Source organism: Delphinus delphis, chromosome 6, assembly GCF_949987515.2.
Source record: "Delphinus delphis chromosome 6, mDelDel1.2, whole genome shotgun sequence".
Classification (NCBI taxonomy): domain Eukaryota; kingdom Metazoa; phylum Chordata; class Mammalia; order Artiodactyla; family Delphinidae; genus Delphinus; species Delphinus delphis.
The window spans coordinates 11,416,082-11,437,060 of NC_082688.1; the positions used below are offsets into that span (position 1 = coordinate 11,416,082).

Here is a 20,979-nt window from a genome sequence, read left to right on the forward strand (position 1 = left end):
TGGCTTGTGTAAGGTGGAAGGATAGCGTTACTTACCCCTGTTTTATTACCACATCGCTTTTAAATTGCTACCTTGTTTTTGTTCACCTTCCTAGTTAAAAAAGGAGTGTTGGAACATTCTTTTCTTTCTGAATTATTTTCTTGTACTCTCTAACCACTCCTTGAGGGCTGGAATTGTTTCCTTTAATATGACCAGTAGGGTCCACTGACCTTTTGTTCTGGAATACCTTGAAAGTCTCTTTAATTTTCTTATGTGGCCTGTATAAGGGAGTTTTAGGGAAAAAAAGGCTATCCATATTTGAAAACTTAATTCACATCCTATCAAAAAACTCAATCAGTCTGCCTTTGGAAAAGGCCTGGTGAACCATGATTTTTCATTTCTACTGACAATTTATAACAGATTATAGGTGAGAGCATCAATTTGAATATTTTATCAATTTGAGGATATTTTGTAAAATATGTTCTGTATAAGATACAATACTAGTTAATGAGTTCCTTTGAATAATTCAGTGTCACATTCTAAAATATTATGTTAGCATAAATTTGTGTATTAGAGTTTGTAACATTTAGCTTCTTTTTAAAAAGGAATCTAAGCTAACTGGTAAACTGATTTTAAAAAGTGGATTTTTTAAACATTTTGTAACTTTAAAAAAGAGTTTCTAGATTAATGTGATTAGTAATATGCTTTTTAATTTTTTGAAGCAGATGTTTTCTATTTTATGTGTGGTTTGCTGATTTTTGTGTTGATGCAGGAATTTTTAGCTTTTATCTTAAATGTTTTTCTTTAAAACCTTGTTTCCATTTCTTAGAAAATACCTTGCATTGATAAGACATTTGCTATTTCTGTCCTGTAAGATATAAAATATATTCCTCATAAATTTGGAAATTATGAAAGATACAGGAATTTAGGAATATAACAGCTAACCTTTCCCTCTTTTGAATTCCAGGTCCTCCCCTTAGTAGCTCTGTGAACTTGATTCAGTTATTTACCTGTTCAGTTCTATAGTTTCCTTTTCTGTAAAATGGGAACATCTTCTAAATTCCAGGGTTGCTGGGAGAGTCAATGAGGTGGTATAATATCAAGTGTCTAACTTTGTGGCTGGTACTTCAATTCTGCTGTTGCAATCCCTGTTATTTTCTGAACTAGAGGAATGATCAAGTGAGCATCATTACCAGCGAGCTGGCAGAGAGGGCTTTGGCGTCAGATGGGTCTGGGTTTAAAATTCAGCTTTTTGCAGTTTACCAGCTGGCACCTTAGGCAGTGCCACTGTAGGTTATTTCTTCATCTATAAAATGAGGTTAATAGAATGCACCTTTCAGAACTGGATGCAGTGATCAACAGGGACACCTGCCTGAGCTCAGCAAGTAGGAGGTTTGGTAGCTGTGATGACGTGGTCACTGCTTGCTGTCATTTTTTTGTTTTTAAATACTAGCTCACAGTCTGTTCCCTTGAAGTGTGTAAATTTTAAGTTCATTTATAAAGAATTCCACTGAGAAAGGAAATGTTACAGGTTCAACGACTTGTTGTGATTAGATACTTTATCAGGAAACTTACTGCACATTCATTTTCCCCTTTGTTCTGTCTCTGCCGCAGCCTCTCAGTTAGCCAAGTTGGCCAGAACTTCACGTTTGTGCTCACTGACATTGACAGCAAACAGAGATTCGGATTCTGCCGCTTATCTTCAGGAGCCAAGAGTTGCTTCTGTATCTTAAGGTAAGGAAAATGGCTTTGGCTATTGGCTAGTTCTGTGAAACAATGTCAGCATTTACGTTGTTCTTCTGTAATTAAATTTTCCAGCTGTTCTTTTTATTTTCCTATCTGTTTCCCAAAAGTCACTGCACTTGGGGCGAAGGACTTCACAGTGTTGTCCTTGCACTTTAAGTTCTACAGATAATTGTATTTATTTATTTGTATCACATCCCTTGGGTGGGAAAAGGGATCATTGCTTCTGGGGAGTGTGTAGAAGCTGGAGAATCAGCATGGCTTCAGTTCCTCCTGCTGTTATCTGGAGCTGTCAGAAATTAGCCTGTTAGGCTTTCCCTTGGACATTTTGTGTATGTAAGATTATTAATAAAGTATGTGTCTGTAGCTCAGGACGTCTTGCAGACACTGATTGTGTCCTTCTCAGAGTAACACCCCTGCGCCCTTTGGGTCAATGAGTGAGTAACTGTTTCCCAACTTGGCTCCCTCTGTAGAGGTTTGAAAAAAGTGCAGAATCCTGTAAGAAGGCTTCTTTAGGTCTTCTAAAACCCCCTTCATACACTAGAATCATACTTGCTTACTGCTCCATTTCCTCCTGCCAGAGACGTAAGGCATGTTCTGGGGTGGGAGGATGTGTGGAAATCTGATTTTGGAGCTGCTGGCTCTGGGCTCCTGCTGGGAGCCTCCTGAGGGGGAAGTAAAGGCATCCCACACACCCTCCTCCCCATCTGCCTCGGTTAAGTAGGTGTCAGAGGGGCCTGCCTCCTGTCTCTCTCTGCTCATGTGCAACAGCTCAGGGCAGGACAGCAGGGAGGCGCCCCTGACAAAACCCGGGTCCCCAGGCTTGGGGCTGGGGATAAGAGGCCAGACCCTCTATGAATTCCAGAAAGGGTAGTTCTCTGGTGTACTAGTCTCTGCACTTTCTTCTCCTCCTCACTAGGAAGAGACCGCCCCTGCCCCCCAAACACACACACCCTCACACCATGAGCGGGTGAGGGCTGACTTTCGAAGTGCCTGAGCTCGATAACTGTCAGTCGGGACTGCTACTTCTGCGTTTCTCTACACAAATCTTATTAACATTATTATTTTTAATCAGTGAAATCAACTTTCTTCTTCATCAAGCATAGCATCTAATTTGGGCCCTAGAGAACAACCGCTGGAAAGGCCTTAAGAAGAAGGGACAAAGCCGGCTGCTTGTGAGGCTGCTGTGCTCACGCACACCTCAGTAGTCTAGGCCCAAGGATTGCCTGCCCAGGGTATTAGACTCTGATGTAAATTACTACTTACTTTTTATTTAACAGTGTTTTTTTCAAGAAAATTTTCTCTTCCATTTTTGTCTAATGGTATATTTCAGCCTTGGCTAGGACACTGCATATTTATGTAGTCATTCAAAGGAGATGAGGGTTTAAACCACGTTCTTGAAGTTTTGCAGAAAGGTTTTTGTCCCATGGTGTTTTGGGTTGTGATGTTTCTTTCAAAGCTTGGATGTGTGTGTTGGGGGAAAGGGGACTCTTGAATTGCCATTATTGCATTCTCTCAGCAAATTTCAGAGAGTGAAAATCTGTTTATTTAAAAATTTAAGTTTAAAGATTGCTCGCATCCGATTCTGGCGTTTGACTCTGTGTGTCTACATGTAGGGCCATGGATTTCATGTTTGCGAGAAGCTAGTTGAATAGCCTCTTGCTGTCATCATTTAGAATGAAAAATAACAGCAATTTGTGTGTTTTCTGTCTGTTATACTCGCTTGGAACTATGGAAAAAAATTTGGTGGGTTAATTCATTCATTTGTTTGTCAGCCCTTAATTGAACGCCTACTATTAGCTAGTCCCTGTCCTTGAAGAGTTCCCAAGACGAGCTGGGGAGACAGATGATTATGCTATAATATGCTATATATAACACATAGAACGACCCCATGGCATAATGTCTTCTTACTGTTGATAATCTAGTGCCAGAGGATAGTGGCTGTAGTTAAAAATAGTCTTCTGTGACTCCTGGGACATGAATTTCATGGGTATTTAACATGAGGGCGGAAGGCTCTCTTTATCTTATCCACCTTTTGCTTATATACAGGGCACACAAAATGGCACTTTCCCTGTGCTTGGTTTGGAAACATTGCTGGGCCGAGACTAGCATATGAGTGGAACGGTTTCTGTTAACCCTGGATGACTGGTTGGTGACATGTCCAGTGGAGAGTGGAGAAATCTGCCAAGAGAACGTGGGTGGGATTTGGGTCTGGGTTACATTATAAGTATCATCCTCTTTTGCTGTTTGGTCTCCTTCCTTTAGTTAACCTGTGTCTTGAGGTCCAGTCATCTTTCTCAGTGTGCCTAGTACTATAGCTCAAGTCTGCTCGGAAGCCACCTTTACTTTTGTTTTCCATTTTTTCCCATGAGGGATGTAGTTCCTAGTGATGGCATCCATGCAGACATAGCCTCCACTGTTCTAGGATTAACTTCTTAGGGTCACTTTCTTTCTGGCTGCTGTCCCAAGCTCATATGCTTCCTGGCCCATATGAGCGACTGGACCTTTCTGCCTTCACACATTTACCCATCCTCCCAGACTCAGCTTGGCCACTTCTCAGAGTAGCCTTCTCCAGGCAGAGGTAATCATCCCATCCTCTAGATGCACCCAGCATGCTTTGCACACTTCAGTTACACACTCATAAGCCTTGATCTTCCTTTGTCTTTCTCCTATTGAACAGTTAACTCTTTAGGGGTAAAGACTGTGTCTTAAACAACTCTGTATCCCCAGCACTTAGTGTAGTGCTCGACCAAGATATTGTGTGCATGGCCTTCAGAGACAGGGAGATCCGTTCCATTCGGTTGGAAGAACAGGAAACGGATACTGAGGGCTCTGAGTGAGAGGACAGGCCACATTGGACACTAGTTCAAAGAGAAAATATGAAATCCAGTTATTGGTTCATATTACCAAACAATTCATGTTAGTCATAAGAGGTGCACCTTTGAGTGTCACAGTGGAGATTCAATGACACAGTGGACAGACATTATGTCCATAAAGGACTAGGTCATCAGTATTTACAAAATTTGAACTTAATTTCACAATGAAAGGTTCTTAGACATCCTTTATTCAGTATAACTTATTAGGTTCATTGTGAGGGGCATTGTCCTTCCCCCTAGAATGTAAGCTCCATGAAGGCTTGGAATTCTTACCTTTGTTTGTTTTGTTCACAAATACACCCAAAGTGTATTTAAGAATGTCTGCACATAGTAGACAGTTAGTAATACTTGTTTTATGAAAGATTGAATCTCTGAGTTTTTTTGTTTCTTTTTTTGCTGTATGCGGGCCTCTCACTGTTGTTGCCTCTCCTGTTGTGGAGCACAGGCTCCGGACGCACAGGCTCAGTGGCCATGGCTCACGGGCCCAGCCGCTCTGCGGCATGTGGGATCCTCCCGGACTGGGGCATGAACCCACGTCCCCTAGCATTGGCAGGCGGACTCTCAACCACTGCGCCACCAGGGAAGCCCTCTGAGTTTATTTTTAAACATTTTTTCAAAGTTGGTTTGAACTTTTGTCACCAGCTAACCTTGACAGAGATGTAGTTGTACTGAAGTATAAGTCTTGTTAATGAAAGTACCGTGGTATATAAAGTCAAATGCACTATTTCTTCCCACAATTGACTGGTTCTCTCTATTAAAGCATTTTAATTTACCTTGAGAGTCACCATTATATTATTTAACTAGCTGCTAGTTAAATAATCTAGTTAATACTAGATTAAAAGCACCAGCTAGGAGAACAGGAGTTACGGGTAAGTTAGTTGTTCTTCATTATAAACCCAGGAATCTGAGAAAGTATTTTAGCATTTTTAGATAGCACCATCTGAGTCTAAGATATAATAAGTATTTACCTCTGAAATCTTTCAAATATCATAAGACAGAGTGACCTAAATCACTTTTTTTGTGGCTTCTATTGCCCAAATAACACATGCCCCATCAAGGCTTAAACTGTAATGAAATATGCTATTTATAGCCAACTTCTGGTTTTGGATGAACAGAAGGAATGCCAAAGTTCAAACCCATAACTGTATTGCTTGGGGTTGGGGGGAGTAGATTATGGAAGATAAGCCATACAATATTAAATTTCTTTACTCTTTATAAAGGAACTTTAAAAATATTTGTGTTCTACAATTTTCCCCTGTATATATAGGGATCTTATTTCAGCTCTTGAGAACGCTTGAGTAACTATCTTTATACCCAAATAGGATTGTTCAGAACCTATTATACATTTCGGGAAGAAATAACTTGTTTCATCAAGATGGTATCTAAAATTTTTTTAGTTTAACATTTAAAGTTTTTATTCAATTAGTATCTTTGTATCTAGTATATACCAGGAATGAGCAATGTATAACACGTGGTCTTTGGCCTTTATTTACCTCGGGGTCCCATAAAATAGACACAGATCTAGCCCCAGCGCTGCATGTGAGAACCTTTCAGATGTCATATTCATCCAAGATTTTGGTGAGCTGAATTTTCTGAACTTGGTATTACAAACTGAAAACAATGTATACTTTTTGTCCTTTACCAAATATAAAATTGAATATATTTCTGGGTGCACTGTTCCCAGGCCACCTCTGATTTTGATACCCACTTCCCATTTCACTTCTACTACCCTTCCTGTCTTAGGAGCCACTTAATCTTTGGGAAGGGACTCTGTAAACAAGTAATTAAAATATAATGTGATAAGTGCTATTTTAAAAAATATGTATGTGTAGGGTTCTTTGGGGTAACAGATTAGGCAGCGCCCATGTCTGACTTGGAGAATTAGAGAAAGTGTTGCTGATGGGTTCCAGTTAAACTGGGTCTTAGAGAATCAATGGGGGCTTGCCTAGAGGAGAAAGGGAGAAAAGCTCTCTGGGCAGTGAGAACTGGTACACAAAGGCCCAGAGAAATGAAAGGTATAGCAAGATGAAAGAATGATGAGAATTCTGATGAGAGGGTGATAGCAAGAGATGATGCCATAAAAGTCTTGGGGCCAGGCTGTGAAAGCCCTTGTGGGACATGCTCAAGATTTTGGATTTATCCCATAGAAAATGGTGCGCCATGCAATGATCTGGGGCAGGCGTTAGAAATATTGTTTTTACACCAAGGGTAAAGTGGCTTTTGTACATGAAATTGCTATCTACACAGGCTTGGGATTTTCTGGTTATTGTTAGAGGGATGCTGCACATCACTTTGGGAGTAACACCTGATTTAGATTGGAATTTTCAAGCCTCAACTTTAGTTGTTTTTTTTTTTAAAATTATACCTTAATGAAATATGTTCCTTGGCCCTCGTTGGGGAGTTATTGTCCTTCTTCCCATGCAAATTGGCACGTGGGCTTATGTTTAAACATTAATTGTGTTAAGTGAGAACCATCCTCCTTCTGGAACACTTTCTGTCTTAATGGCAGGAACAACTGTCGCATCGTTTTTTCATCTGTATTGTGCTCATTTCTACTATAAACAGGAAAGCTCAGTTTTCACAGAGAAAAAGAAGCTAGAAGTAATAGAGTCTGGTTTTGAGAACTTTGGCTTCTCTAACTGTTCCAACACATACAGTTTAGGAGAAAAATCAAAGGACTCTTTCCTTAGGCAGGTGCAGTGGCAGAAGCGCTTTTGGATTGTGTTTTAGCTGCTTTGGTTTAAAATAAGTCTATGGGGGATGGGGAAGGGAGTTGGGAAGGAAGGCTGTGGGGACAGCTCCCAGATTTTTACCTTGAAAGCAGGTGCTGCTGAAATACTCCAGAAACAGATGGAACCTCCTATTCTTGTTTTAAGCTATTTATGGTTGTCTCGCCTGAGGGTATCCTGCTATACAAAAATGCACAGCCTGATGTTTGAGGGCAGTTTGGGCATCAAAGCTGGGGCCCCTCTGGGAGAAATCAGCCTTTCTTCCCAATGCCTTAAATGCCATTTGGGAAACCTGGATCTTTCATACTATTTAACAGAAGACTTTCCTCTGGTTTTCAAGTGTTTCCATCTCTCTGGGGCTGTTTGGTTTCTTTTTAATTCCTTCTCTTAAAAGTACGATGGGTACAATGTTGTTTTCTGGATGGTCAACTGGGAGAAGGCCTGACTGCTACGCAGATTATAACTCCACTCATTGTGGGTCCTGGCACATGGCTCTGTCAGAAACTGAACCCATGGGATGGGGCTTGCAGAGGCTCTGGTTTACTAGGCCTAGGGCCCTTTCTCAGAGTATTTTGAAAGGCTTGCAGGGGGATGTGTTCATCAGAACATCACTTTGTGGGAGGCTGTAACTTTTTCTTTCTTAATTAAAAAAAATGAAGTGGTTGGGGAATGTTGCATGTTTTATTGCCACACAGATGCTTTCATGCTTAGAAATGTATAATCCTCTAGGGAGTCACAACTCAACAATAGTAACAAGCTGTACAGTTTTAAGAAAATCACCTTTAAAGAGGAGAAAGGAAGATAAATAAAATTGCCCTTGCTCTCCTAGCAGCCTGCTGTTTGAGGGGCTGGGAAGCTGGACAGTTGGAAGGACAGGTGTGTCTTCTGCACCAGCAGCCAGCCTCAGGGCCGCCCACCATAGGAGAAAGCTTCTTTTCTCCTCCTGGTCCTTTACAAAGGAAACCAGCCTGTGAGTTGTGAGTATTTGCAAATCCAAGACTTTGGCTAAAAGAAAATTCTCATTTTGAGATTGAATGAGTTGGGCATTACAATAGACATGGTATCTTCTCTGTTTTGAAGGCAGAGCATTCATTTTCCTAATGCTCACGAAGCTTAGTGTAGGGCAGCAAGTGAAACCGCCCTAGGAACGCCAGGAGTGCACTTTTTTGTTGTTTCCCCTCCATAGCTTATTCATCTTGCTGCCTCTAGCAACTGCTGCTGATGGCTAATGTTATACCGTTTTGTAGATGGATAGAGTTAAGGCAGGAGAGCTCACTATAGAGGATTTGGAATGGAAGGGAGGAATCAGCATTTATTTAATATGCCAGGTGGTTTATATAATTCTCATTTATTCTTATTGCAACCTTATGAAATTATCTCCCTTGTAGAGATAAAGGGCTGGAGACTGAAAGAGATACAGTGACTTGGCCAAGATCTCACAAAGAGTAAGTGAAGGAATTTGGTTTGGAACCTAAAATCCAAACCAGAGCTCATACTCTCAACTGCTTTGGGCTTATTGCCATACCTTTATTTTGTGTCTGATGCAAAACTTCAAGTTTTATTTTCTTGCCACCAAGCAAGCTTTACGGGTTTCAAAAGTTTGTTTCTTGGGCTTCCCTGGTGGCGCAGTGGTTGAGAGTCCTCCTGCCGGTGCAGGGGACACGGGTTTGTGCCCCGGTCCGGGAGGATCCCACATGCCGCGGAGCGGCTGGACCCGTGAGCCATGGCCGCTGAGCCTGCTCGTCCGGAGCCTGTGCTCCGCAACGGGAGAGGCCACAACAGTGAGAGACCCGCGTACCGCAAAAAGAAAAAAGTTTGTTTCTCTTCATATATATTTAGATAAAAGAGCCATGATCAGTTGTTTGCCTTTGCAGAATGATCTCAGAGGTGAGTTTAAAGAGCTCTTAAGAATAATGTACTACAGCCCATCCTCATTTTATATATGATGAAATTGAGACCTGTTCCAAGTTCTTTAGCTGGCTAATAGCAATCTTCTGACCCCCAATCCAGAGTCTTGTCCAGGATATGGCAATGATTTTTCCAACTCAGGAGAATAAGCCCGAGACCACCTGTGACTAAGGTTTTTCAGGACTCAGTAACCTCCAGTTAGCATCAAAAAGTCACATCCGCTTTTGGCCAGCGTCATTGCAGTCTGTGTGGACAATCCAACCATACTATTATAAAGAAAATGATACAGTTTTGTTTAAATCTGATGCAGGGTATGTTTGAATGGAAAACCAGTAAAACTGATCCTGCTTTCTGAGAGAAAGAGAGTCTTAAGAATTCCATATGAGGGACGCTTTTTGGGAGACAGGGAAAACATTCTATAGGAGAGGCCAGTTGGTGCTTTTTGGTTGAGTCTGAGTGTCAGCAATTTTTATTGGACCTCCCTGCAAGCAAACCACCTTCCTACAACAGCAACAATAAGCAGAATGTATTTATTTGAGCCTTATCTTTGCTTTTCACTGGGCAGGGGGTAGAAAGGAAGATAACTCAATATGCTTCACACCTAAAATTGCCCTTTGGATCTAAGCTGCACTCTTATTTTAAGAGCAAGATAGATTTGTGAATACAAAGAAGAGTCTGAATTTAGGTTTTCTGGCCCTTCCAATGATCAGTTTTAGAAGCAGTAGGAGGCCTAACATTTATCCCTCGTGGAAAGGCCCCGGAAGACTGAGATAATAGTGTGCCTCTTTACATCATTTCAAACAGAAAACTCATTATGCCATCTGAAGTTTGAAGAGCCCACAATTCTTACAATCAATTATGAGTCACTTATTTTTAAGCTGTAATTTTTTTGAGATTATGAAGATATACTTCCTCATTAGAAGACTTTAGAAAATTTCAGAAAAGTAAGAAAAGCAGTCTATCATCTTATGACTCTAATAATGACTAGATGTGTTTCTTTCCTTGGATTGGGATCATGCTGTAGATATAGTTTTCTACCTAGCTTTTCCATTTATCATATTGTAAGCAAGCATCTTTCCATATCATTAAATATTCTTTCCTGAGAATCTTTTTGACTGTATAACTTATTTTTGTGAGATTGATTTATAAGGGAAGACGCTCTTAGTTATCTTAAAAAAAATTTCTTGCTAAGACTTAACATGCTTTTAAAAAATGGATTTGTTCCAGTGAATTTGTCGTTCAGCTAATTACTTTGGTATTTTTGTTTAAAAGAAAAGCTCAACTACTTTTTATCTTAACGTGTGAGCTATTACCCAATTCTTGACACTGAAGAATAATTATTAACTTATGAAAAGTGAACATAAAAGTATGGAAATAGTATCAAAAGTCTTATTTAAATCAAATGACAAATAATGTATTTAGTTTACTTTTCCTTTTCCTATTTTCACTTTGACATATCTTCAAAGTAATCCTTTTTATTAGTGTGAGTTGTGTTGTAAATTGCAAAAATAATGTAGCATATAGGGAATGCTTTTAAAGTTACATAGCAATATAAATTTTGATTTTTAATATATTACATTCTGAATGAAAAGAAAGTATATGCATCTTAAAACTTTATGTAGAGATAACTTAGGGAATTTTTAAACGTTGTAGGTAAAATTAAGTTCTGTGCTGTAGTATGCAATGGAAATTGAATAGGTGTTTATTTCTCATTCATGGGACATGTAACTACCAGTAACCTTCAGCAAAACTAAGGGCAATTGTCCTCTAACTCAATTCACAAGTGTTAGACTGCCACTATGGAGACTTTTAATCCCTTATCTATAATATAAAACAATATTTATTACAAAATTAATTCTGAGAGGCATTATTTATGGTTTCTAATCCATTGTATTTCAGATGTCTTTGAAGTAAGGTGGGTGGAGCTTTGTATGTGGGGTTAATTGTCCCATTGTTCATTTATTCAGTCTGGTATTTTAACTAGCTCTTTATGTGTATTAATGAGCCCAAAATGCAGCAAAAATGCTGGGCTCTAAAAAAAACTTGACATTTTAAAACTTATTTAAACGTGTGGTGGAAAAAGAAGTTGAGTGAAATTCAGTGTCCTGTAGTTTTTTTGCCTGAGCTCCTAATGACTGGTTTCCTTTAAAAAATTATTTTTTAAATTCTAGTCCTATAAGAAAATGACAAGTTTTTTGGGGGGATACAAAACTAAAAGCCACACACACACAAAAAAAACCCAAGTCAAAAAGACTCTAAAGAAACTATATTTGCTAGTGTCCAGTTTTCTGCTGAGCTAGGATTTTTACCATCATCTGTTTAAAAAAAAAAACTCACATATATAGTAATTTTCATTATCATTTTAAAGAAATTTTTAATTTGTACTTTTTCTTTTTTATTAGTATGTGGAAATATACTAAATGTTGATTATCCTCATTAAGTAAAGGTAGCCATTGTTCCCTAACTACTGGAAACAATACTTGTTTTTATCGTTTTTCTCTTTATTAAAATTCTCCAGAGATTATAATTCCAGGTCTTTTTATTTGAAGAGATAGTTTAACTTTCATACAATGGGACTCCCTGACTTTGTCCTCTCCTCAGATTTACTACTTAAATTGGAATGAACATTGGTACTATATTTGATTTCTTTTTATCTTAAAAATTGGATTAATAATATAAAATATTTTTACTTACCCATCATTCATCTTTTTTCTTTTTTTAAAGGAATATCTATCTATTTATTTATTTATTTATTGTCTGCGTTGGGTCTTCGTTGCTGCACGCGGGCTTTCTCTAGCTTGGGTGAGCGGGGGCTACTCTTTGTTGTGGTGCGCGGGCTTCTCGTTGCGGAGCACGGGCTCAAGGTGCGCGGGCTTCAGTAGTTGTGGCACGTGGGCTCAGTAGTTGTGGCTGGCGGGCTCTAGAGCACAGCCTTAGTAGTTGTGGCACACGGGCTTAGTTGCTCCGCAGCATGTGGGATCTTCCCGGACCAGGGATGGAACCTGCATCCCCTGCGTTGGCAGGTGGATTCTTAACCACTGCACCACTAGGGGAGTCCCCCCATCATTCATCTTTGTCTCAGTTATTTCAGTGGTGAATTGAGGATAGTACTAACTGAGAATTTTGTTGTGATGACTAATAAAACAGCACTTGATAAATTTCTTTGTGTGTTATATCTACTGTGTAAGTGTTTAACTACAACCCTGTGCCTTTCTTTTGTAAACTGTGAACTGTAACCTGCAAAGAGAAAGAGCACTGATTTTAACTATATGTACACACATAAGTATGTATACATAAGTGTACATATATATTATATATACTCACATAAGTACAGACTTACATAGCAAATACTCAAGTAATCACTAAGTTAAGAAATTTCCAGCACCCAGAATAATATTTTCGCCTATGTATGTATCCCTGAGTAATATGGTATGGTTTTGTCTGGCTTGGAACCTGTATGAATTGAATTATACAATTTGGAATTGTTATTTTAAGTCTTCTTTTGCTTAATTTTTGAGATTTATCTATGCTGTTTCTTTTCTTTGCTATATAGGTGTTCCATATTGTATGACCATACTACAGTTTGTTCATACATTCAACTGTAGGTGGCCATTTGGGCTGTTTCCAGTTCATGGCTTTAATGAACATTTTTGAACAGATATCCTGGTACACAAAGGCACTAGGTTCTTTGGTGTATGGACCTAGGAGTTGAATAGCCAAATGTCTTGGGTACATACATCTTCAACTTCATTGGATAATGCCACATTGTTTTCTAAAGCTATGCCATTTTATGGTTCTGCCAGCTGTGGATAAGCATGCTTCTAGTCCTACACTGCTTCCCCGTCTTGCTTTTTAAAGAAGACATGCAGCTTGCTATTCTCCTTTCACGAAGTCTGTGAGATTTAGGTGTTGTCCCTCTTTATTTCCCTAAAGATTAGTCTGGCCTCATTGTCTGAAGAGGCATTGCTGGAGAAAGAGACAGTGCTGGGGTTGGAAGAGGCAAGTTGATCATCTCTGACGTAAAATGAGCTGTAAGGTGGCATGGCATGAAGAGCATGGTCTGGAGTCAGAGCAGGACTTGAATCCTGGTCCAGCTGATGTAGAAGTGTGCTTTTAGGTGCTCCATTTACTCTTTTTGAGCCTTAATTTCCTCATATCTGCTTTTTTTGGGGTGAGGACTAGAGATAATATAGGCAAAAAATCTTGGTAAGGTAGTCACTGGTACCTTACAACATTACATAGTGCAGGAGTTATCAAAAGAAGGATAGACCAGTTGTAACATACACATGCCATTGTCATAGATGTGATTTGTGTGGGCATGTACATAACCAAATCTATGTGAGCCTGGTCACATCAACTTGAAGATGATACTTGGTGACCATGAGGTGGGCACTTACACACTGTGGGTCAGGGTGGAAAATGATGCAACATTCCTGGAAAACAATTGGCAATGTATATTCAAAACTTTTAAAATTATTCCCATTTTTGGAATCTCCTAAGGAAAACTCAAATATATGTATAGATACATGTATGAGGATGTCTATTATAGCATATAGAATGAAAAATTAGAAACAATTAATGGAGGGAGATAGCTAGGTTAATACCATTAAAATTATGTTTTCGGTGATTAATGACATGGAAAATATCTAGGACATAGTGTTATGCAAAAAAGCAAGAGATGAATTTTCATATATGATATCTCTATTTTGTAAGAAATTTATAGAAAAAAAACCTGGTGGTTGAATATCAAAGCATTAACAATGAGACTAGTTAGGTAATGGGATCACGGGTGTTTTAAATTTTCTTTTTTGTATTTTTTAATGAAGTAGTTCTTGCAGTTTTATCCTGTCAAGTTCAATCCAAATATTTATTGCACCACAGTTTATGTGTTTTTTAATTTGGAAAAATGATAACTACCTTCATATAGAACATGATTCCCAGTATAGGATGCCACAAATGGTAGTACTTTAACTACCAAAATGACCACTGATGCTCTAGTATGTGTTTTTCTCCTCCTAAGTTTGCAGAATGGACTTGAGCTCTGGAATAAGACCTGTGTTTCAAATTTTCGTTCTACTACTTACTAGCCATAGGAATGGAAGAAAGTCACTTCATCTTTCTGAGCCTCAGTTTCCTCATCCATAAAAACAGAAAATACTTACCACAGTAGCCGTGAAGATTAAATGAGATTTTTGGTGCTCAATTCCAAGTAATTATTCCCATGTTGCCTTGCAAGATTTAAAAATGCTATCAGCTATAAAGTGTACCGTAGAGGTAAAAACAGATTTTCAGGGGGAAAAAAGGGGCTGTATTGAATTTTCAGATTGATTTCACGAAGCATCTTGATTTTAGAAACATTAAAAATGAGTAAGAGTTCATCTTAATTGAGAAATGATTGCATTAATTTCACAGTGGGATATTTAGCACCTATCCTATAGATTATCATTGTTTTACACTCACCTAGTTGACCTTTTAATTTTCTCAGAAATTTCTGTTGTATTTGTGTGAAAGGACTAGGAACCTATTCCCAATTCGTGCCTCAAACCTGCTTTTTATGGCCTCAGGATCTCTGTCATAACCCGTTTTATGCTTTCACAAACTGAGCCCCTGGGGAGCTGTCTGCACTTTTCAGTGTGATCCAGCTGAATTCCTTCCCTTCCCCACTTGAGCCCTTTGATTTGCCAGGTTTTTGTTCATCTACCCTAAGGATGGACTGAGATTGCTGAGCATGGCCTCTCTTGTGGTGCAAAGTGAGAATTGTTTCTAATTGAGCAGAAACATGTGGAAGGATCAGGAATATCTCAAGGGATTACAGAAAAATTCCAAATTTGTACTACTTACAGCTTGTGTTTAGAACAGGGTCTGCTGGGAATAAATGTTAGTTAGTGTGGCCTGTGACCTTAAAAACTGTTGACATGGACTTCAGCCAGAAACTAGCCACAGACCTCCTTTGTTAAACTCATTCATAGCTCTTTGAAAACTCTAGTCAGTGAAAGTTGCCAGCTCCAATCTAAGCAGAGCCCTTTTTTTTTTTTTTTTTCCCATGCTTTGGAAACAGAGGACGCCCCTTAACCAGCAAGGCTTCTTTAATAAGACTACATGGCCTTAAACGCAATTGGAATTGACAACTTCCTGGCTTGGGTTTGCCAACTGGCAGGGCTGTGAAGCCGAGGGGACAAACAGCGTTGGGGCGCTGTGCACTTGTGTTTGTGTATGTGCAGAGGAAACTGAACTCCAGAGCACTGCGATACCCCTTCACTCCAAAAGCAACACTGTGGCCTGAACTGGACACATCTTCCTAGTGTTCTGGCTGGGGTAGACAATTCAGAATTCTCTCTCAGCATAAGGAAAAAGAGAAAATGACTGCACTTTCTTTCTTTTTTTTTTTTTTTTTTTTGCGGTACGCGGGCCTCTCACTGTTGTGGCCTCTCCCGTTGCGGAGCACAGGCTCCGGAAGCGCAGGCTCAGCGGCCATGGCTCACGGGCCCAGCTGCTCCGTGTCATGTGGGATCTTCCCGGACCGGGCACGGACCCGTGTCCCCTGCATCGGCAGGCGGACTCTCAACCACTGTGCCACCAGGGAAGCCCTGCACTTTCTTTTTGATGGCGATGATTCTGGCCTTTCCCTTCTTTCCTCAAAACCCTTGTTTTAATCTTTTCATCAGTGTTGTGTTGCTCAAATATAGAACAACACATTTTTGGATGGTACTCAGCATCCACTCTGGAGTTTTACTTAACAAATTTCAGTTTCTATCAAGCTGAAGGGATAGTCAGGATATCTCTTCATTTTACTGGTTGAGGAAACTGAGGCATGAGGATGTTAAGCAGTTTCTTCTCCCTTGCTCTCTATCAAAAGGAATCTTAAGAAAAGTCCTTAAATGATTTGCTGCCCCTGCAAAGCAGCATAGTAATTGAGACTAGAGACTAATATTTTCTCTGGTTTTCATCTTTAATCCAAAGACTACATTATGTGAATTTAAAGACAGGGAGGCAAATAGAATGTTTAGAAAAAATGAATAAGTTAATCAGACTAGAAAGAGAAAGCAGTTATTCTGCTTACGAAGTTGACTTATTTTAATACTGTAACATGTTGATGGTGGCTAGGAAAGCTATCTTGGTTATGAATTGTCATCCTGAGATATACAATCATATCAGTCTGTATCTCTGTCTACTTGACTACTTGTTAAATTTTGGTTGTTGGAATATAATATTTATTTCCAGTTATGCTGTTGAAGTTGTTATTTTTAACATAAATACTCCAGCAAACTTATCACTTCTAAAAGCTGCTGAGGTTTGGTGTGATTTCAATCAGGCATGTGTGAGGAGAAAAAGGAATGTCACATTGGCCTAAGAATCAATGGCACATAGGCTAGGAATATGGAAACTCTACGAAGAGAAATTATATAATTTCCTAGAGACTTTATAAGAATTTAGATGTGATTAAAAGAGAACGCATGAGAGAACCTGATCTATCGTAGGTGCTCCATAAGTATTTGTTGAATGAATAAAATTGGTAAAGGAAACTTATTTCCCAGTCGCAGTATTTGCCCGTTCACACACACACATATAATATCTCTTCCTCAAAACCCTTACCTTAGAGCATTTATTACTCCCACAGAGGGTAGATGATGCCCTCATATTTTAATTACCTAAAGTTCTAACACAAAGCTTTTAGATTTAGTCAGAACTAGATTCAAATTAGCCACATGACAAATCAAATCACTTAACTTTTTCTGATCCTCATTTCCCACATCTATAAAATAAAGATAATGAGATCTACTTTGTAAAGTTGTTAACCTATAGGTAAAAATGTTATCTCAAACACCTGATTTAGGCGTTAGAAACACAGAATTGTTTTTCAGAAAGGAACTTATTTTCATCATTTGTTTCTCTCCTACCCTCTATCAGAGGGAGTCGTAAGAAAAGGTCTCAAATACTTTGCTGAGTCTAAGACTCTCCCTGCTCATACAGGGAATGTAGTTACTCTGAAGACCCAAACTCTAAATACAATAGAAAATCTTTATTAGCCTATGGAAATGATGGTTGTTTTCTGTGCCTATGCGCTATACTAAGAGTAGATTAGATTGTTAGAAAATATATTTAGATAAATAGATGATTAAGAAAGCCAGATTCTATTTTTCCTTGCTTTTTGTCAGTTAAGAAGTTGCTAGTAATTTTAGAACGTTACACAGTACAGAGAATTACATAGAATTCTTTGAACTTGTGTTGAGTTCCGTTTCACACAGGATTTCACTGTAAGTGCTCTCATTCTTAACCACACTTAAAGGTTGTTTTACAAGTATTAATTCTGAAGCTCTCCCCCATTTGAGCTGATGAAACCGTTGGTTTTTATAACCTCTCTATTTATTATGTGAGTCTCAACCTTGGTGTTTTGTGTGAATAGCAAATTATATGAAGCCCTTTTTTCTGTCTCCTACATTCCAGGGGTTTAAGAATGTGCTCTGAACAAGGTGGAGGAGGGTGAACAACTCTCATGTGTAGAAGAGGGAAGATTATTTGTCAGATTTTATTTTAAGGGAATATTTTCCCCTAAGAGTTCATAAAATGAGAGTATGTCATCTTTTCTTCTAAAGATTTTCCCCCTAATGCTACCTCATTTTCCAAACTTTCATTAATAGCTCTTTGCAGCTGGAGCAAATATTTTGGATCTTTCTTGTACTCTCCTCCAGCTGGGAGTGTCTCTCACACATCAAAGGCAGATATGAGCCTCTCATTAAAAGATACTATGAGTTCATCATCTCAGAAGAGTGGGACCTGAAAACCTAAGATAACTTTCAGCTACAGGTCCTATCTAAGCTGGAGTGAGATTTTTCCGTGGTTTACCACATTTCTTTTCTCAATTTGTCACTCCCAGATGCTTGAAAGTCTGGTTTTCTCTCTTGGTTTTATTATATCTGAAGATTATCCTTATTCAGAATAGGAACTTAGTTGTAGGGCTTAGGAAAGATAAATGCTTTAAAATTTATTTTTAATAGGAAAATAAAGAATCCTCACACTTAGGAAGGAAGCCCGAAGTTTGCTTGTTATTTTCTCTCCCTCCTCTCCTACATGTGTTTTGTGCTAGGCCTTCTTAGTCCCTCACTGCACTAACTGTTCTAGGGTCTATAAGGGAATTAATTTGAAACTTAAGTCAGCTCTGAAAATTCTAGAAATCCCTCTTTTCCTACCTTTTGCTAATGAAAAGCAACACTGAAATCAGAGTTATTCAACAGATTTCTTGAGAATATGGCAGAAAACTGGTTATGTCCTTCAGATTTTATTTTTGAAAGCATTTCTAGATTAGGGTAAAGGCTGGAATGTTATACTCTAGCTAAAAGACATACTAAATGTTTTCAGCTTCTTTTATATTTATATGTGCACAAGCATACATGTGAATGTGTTATAACAAAATATTGCAGGTTTCATCATTTGAGTAATAGCCACAGCAAATCCAGATTATGTTTTTTCCATAGTATTTACTTTCCTTACTTTGGTCATTTTCAAGCTCTGTGTTAGTATTTTCTAGCCAAAGGTGAAAGTTGTCCTCAGATAAATATTAGGATGGCCTGCCTGCCAAATCCTAGGCAACCCAGTGAATTACTCTCTTTGATAGTAGAAGGGTCTAGTTCAAGTTGCTCTGAATGGCATTTAACTATAAAACAATAGCCTTAACAAAAGTTGCTGGTGTCCTTCAAATTGTTTCTGTACCAGTAGCCAATTCTTTTGGCACTTTAGGATATGAGGTTTGTTCCATTAATAATTTGGAGTGCAAGTTTTCAGAGCATTACAAAGCCAATGAATGGAGGGGCGGGGGGTGGACAGAACAGTATATAGATGGATTGAACATGCATGAAGTAAAAACTGAAAAGCAAGCAAACAAAAACATCACCTCCCCCCCGCCCCCCCAACACACGTACACACGCACGCACAAACCCAGAAGCTGTTGACTTGGCAGTTTTTCATTCTTTATGGCTCTAGGGACAGGTTTAAATTGGGATTTTTTTTTTTTTTTTTATTCTCTTGTGCTGTGTTGAACCGGAAGGCAGTGTTTGATGTAATCTGGCCCAGATGTCAGCAGTGTGCAGCTTTGTGATGATTATTTATCTTCAGGTTTTTACTTTGTAAAAGGAGAATCAGCAAACAGTTGTTTAGCATCATAAGTTTTATTCAGTGACTGTTTTTGAGATTCTGTGTGTGTGTACAAACTAACGTAGATTAGTTTAAATATGCTTTAAATGTAATTTCATTTTAGCTATTAATCTTAAAATCCTCTGTAACAAATGCTGGTTACGAGTCCCCTGATAAATGTTAGTATGTTTAGCGCTTTGCATTCTGGATATTGTTCCTCTTATTTCAGTTTCTCGTTCTTCTAGGAAGTTTTCTCAGCTAAGACCATCAAAGTGGTGGGCTCTTTTTTTTTTTTTTTTTTTTTTTTTGCTGTACGCGGGCCTCTCACTGTTGTGGCCTCTTCCGTTGCGGAGCACAGGCTCCGGACGCGCAGGCTCAGCGGCCGTGGCTCACGGGCCCAGCCACTCCGCGGCATGTGGGATCTTCCCGGACCGGGGCACGAACCCGTGTCCCCTGCATCGGCAGGCAGACTCTCAACCACTGCGCCACCAGGGAAGCCCTAGTGGGCTCTTTTAAATGGTCTTGGAAAAAATTTTCTCAGAATGTTAATTTCCCAGGATATTTGTATTTTCTGGTTACATAATAGCTTAGAATGTAAATGGCAAAACGTCAGTAACAGTTACCAAATAGCAGTCCATTTAGTCACTTGGATTTCAGGTGTATTTGTTTTGAGAGTATTGTTTTCAAAATATTTCCAAAGGATGGGAGTTGCTCAATCCACTGTTTGCCCCCTTTGAAGTGCTATGATGGCTGCTAAATTCCCTGAAGAAAATGGAGTTTGAAATCTCTTCCTGGGACATCCTGTTATCATAATACTATTTTAAAGATCAAGGGATGCACATGAAAAATCTTTGCTTCTGTTATGTTTTTTCCAAACACAACTAGGTTTTCTTAGTAAATTTAATTCAAACGACACAATTACATAGTGACTGATTTCAATTCAAGGTTAAATTCTAAAATATTTTCCATATTGATGCCAACAGTAATTCTAACCTAGTATAAAAATAATTCTAACTCAGGCAGGATTAACTACTATACTCCCTTAGCTCACCTCACTGGCTTTAATGAAATTTTTGTCTGTCTTAAAAATGCCAATAAATTACATTGACATTCTATAACTTTAAGATCAATAGCATCACAGCATTGGTAGTTAATTAAGACAGTCTTCATCGGCAGCAGTGTAGTATATAGGAAAGATTAGTTTTAGGACTTGGGTTCAAGTTTTGTATGTACTTCTGCTAGGCCAGGTGACATTGGGCAAGGTGTCTGACCTGTATCAACCACATCTATAAAATGAGGGGGTTGGACTAGATAGTTGTCAATGTCCCTTGAGACTCAAATTTTATGTGAGCTTTTTTTTTAAATTCAAGTCATCTTATTAAATTCCAGGGAGTTCATTAGGGCTTTATTGCTATAATTCATGTTTCTTGGATGATTCTTTCCTTATTCCCCTGAATGCTTTTGAGGTGCATGATCAGAGGGATTCTAGAAGTTTTAGTATGGTCTTGCCAATGCATGGACGTATTTAAAATTTTTTTTAATTGCTTTTGATTCTTAGCATTTTTGTCACTTTTAGATGGAACATTAAATATGAAACCTCTTTCATTCTTAAGGTA

General features: G+C 38.8%; 1 protein-coding gene across 5 annotated transcripts in view; it reads left to right on the forward strand.

Moving 5' to 3' along the window:
• DENND1A (DENN domain containing 1A) overlaps positions 1-20,979 on the forward strand; it is a 493,467-nt gene that overhangs the window by 134,490 nt on the left and 337,998 nt on the right. For 4 of the 5 annotated variants that reach the window (XM_060014177.1, XM_060014178.1, XM_060014173.1 and 1 more), the window contains one exon: positions 1,594-1,713. In XM_060014177.1, coding sequence (XP_059870160.1) covers positions 1,594-1,713 — 120 coding nt within the window. Of the gene's footprint in view, positions 1-1,593; positions 1,714-8,715; positions 8,773-20,979 lie in introns of all 5 variants that reach the window. The other variant, XM_060014175.1, reaches the window with a different exon arrangement.